At 44.6% G+C, this 2488-nt stretch overlaps 1 protein-coding gene across 2 annotated transcripts in view; it reads left to right on the top strand.

The window, feature by feature from the left end:
* DUSP12 (dual specificity phosphatase 12) overlaps positions 1-2488 on the top strand; it is a 17895-nt gene that overhangs the window by 7775 nt on the left and 7632 nt on the right. For both annotated transcript variants that reach the window (XM_015412903.1, XM_015412902.1), the window contains exon 4: positions 841-937. In XM_015412903.1, coding sequence (XP_015268389.1) covers positions 841-937 — 97 coding nt within the window. The remainder of the gene's footprint in view (positions 1-840; positions 938-2488) is intronic.

Here is a 2488-nt window from a genome sequence, read left to right as displayed (position 1 = left end):
CTTACCCTCCCTCTTCTACTGCCTCCTCCTGGCTGAATGAGGGCCGGAAGCGGGGCAGCCGGAAGCAGGGGGCGAGGCTTCGTCATGTGCCCCGCCCCCCATACCTCACCCGGGGGGAACTGCGATCCCCAGCGATTCCCCCTGAAATGACCTCTGGAAGGGACCTTGCAGGTCAACCCCCTGCACTTTGCAGGAGCATAGCTGAAAGATAGCCCTTATACCTACAACATACCCGAAAGATGGTCGTCCAGCAAAGGAGCATCCACCACCTCCCGAGGCAGACTGTTCCACTGCTCAACCACTCTTACAGTATTTAGCCGGTAATGACTCCCTTGTAATTTCCACCTATTAGATCTAGTCTTGCAATCTGGAGGAAGAGAGAATAGATCTGCTCCATCTTCTACATGACAGCCCTTCAAATACTTGAAGACTGCAATCATGTCCCCTCTAAGCCTTCTCTTTCCCAGGCTAAACAGACCCAACTCTTTCAGCCATTCCTCATAAGACTTGGATTCCAACCCTCTCACCATCCTGGTTGCCCTCTTCTAGACACGCTTGAGCTTGTCAGCATCTTTCCTAAAATGTGGTGCCCAAAACTGGACACAGGACTCCGGGTGAGGTCTGACCATGGCAGAATAGAGCGGAACTACCACCTCCCGTGTTCTGGACACAATGCTTCTGTTAATGCATTCTATTTGAAAATGTAATCCAGGGAACCATAAAATAAAGTGTCAGTTCCAGCATCTCCTCCGTGGCACAAATGTCAAAATCGGGGCACTTTACGCCTTCCGTGATGCTTGTCAACATGTTCATAAATTCAGAAGCGCTTCTTCTTTCCAGAGCTCCGAGACCTGCCGCGAGACATCTTTGCAGCTGACCCAAGCGTCGCACGTCAGACTCCAAGTTACGAAGCTCTGTATAAGTGCAGGAAGTGCAGGTATGGAGCTCCATAAACCTGACCTGGAATTAAATTTGTTTCTTGCTTTGGTTGCTGATTCCTGTCCGATGGTGAGGAGATTCAGTCTTGTGACCAGAGTACAGGCCCATAGCTATGGTGGGGCTTTTGGGGGCTCTGCCCCTTTTTAAAAGGCACAGCCCCACAAGAATTTCTCCTGTAAATGGTTTTTCAATCATTTTAAAACTTTTTTTTAAAGACTTGTGCTCCTTTAAGCGGAGTGGGGTGCTGTAGTTGACGTCCACACTGAGCCAGGGGGTTGGAGTAGGTGACCTCTAGGATCCCTTCAGACTCTGTGTCAAGAAACTGGTCTCCTTTAAGAGAGTTTTCCTGCCTTAAGTGTGAGCTTTCTTGACTATAGAAGTCATCACCCCCACCTGCTGGCACGTTATTGGAACGGTTGCTTAGGCTGGCAGGAGTGATTAATTTGCAGCAGCCGAGAACTGTCATCTAAAGTGGTTGAGAGTGTGCAATTTAGAGATCTATCCTGGTACCAGCTTTCTATTGGCTAAATGGCTTTTCTTTCTGCACTGCGAACTTCAGCCATACCAGGAAGAAATTTGCCCCAAAAGCCACAAAATCCTGGCCGCGGGCCTGCCAGAGTATACAAGGACTTCCACTTTGGAGGAAGCGGTGGCACTTTTTTTACATCAATATTTTTGTCGGCTTGGGCCAGGTGACATTGGATTCGAACCATTAGCACTTCTTCATAGTTTTTTCCCCAAAAAACAGAAATAAAATTTGGACAGTCACCACAAAGAAGATATGTGTTTTCTAAAATAATTTTCAAATCTGGTAAGATATTTTTAAGGGTCAGAGGGGAAGTATTTGAGATAATCAGATACTGTTTTTTTGTTTGTTTGAAGGTGTTCTCCTGGCACTGCTAAGAGTACTTGCTTGATGCTCTAATACCATAAATATTCAAAATTAGGTGTCTTATTTTTTTTTTTACAGTAAATTTTTTATTTATTATTCAATAAAAGTACAAACATGAAATTCAAGTCTGAAAATTGTACAGACTTATGATAGAATGTATAAACAGTAAAGGATAATATATAGTGCACTTTCTCATCAGAAACAACGATGAGTGTGGTTGAAGAATAAATGATGAAATTTGTCATCTCTTAACATGTAGGTATTAAGAATATAGAGAGACTAAGAGAAGTGACTGGAAAAGATTAATTAACATTGCCATAGCCATAGGTCGTCAATCACTTTAGGAGTGTCACTTTGTTTGGAAAGGTATTCTAATATGGGAAACCAGGGCTCTTTTTGTAGAAAAAGCCCAGCAGGAACTCATTAGCATAATAGACCACACCCAACAGCAAAACTCATTAGCATATTAGGCCGCACCCCTCATGACACAGCTCATTAGCATATTAGGCCGCACCCCATGTTACCAGAAGTGTAGTCATCCAGCCACACCCACCTTTTGCTTCTTATTCTGTTTACCCTGTTTGTTGTCAAAACCCAGGGCTTTTTTTGTAGCAGGAACTCCTTTGCATGTTAGGCCACACACCCCTAACGTAGCCA

This window comes from Gekko japonicus, unplaced genomic scaffold (assembly GCF_001447785.1).
Source record: "Gekko japonicus isolate JY-2015 unplaced genomic scaffold, Gekko_japonicus_V1.1 scaffold1488, whole genome shotgun sequence".
NCBI lineage: Eukaryota > Metazoa > Chordata > Lepidosauria > Squamata > Gekkonidae > Gekko > Gekko japonicus.
Note: the sequence above shows the minus strand (reverse complement) of the source record. Positions and strands in the feature narration are given on the sequence as shown.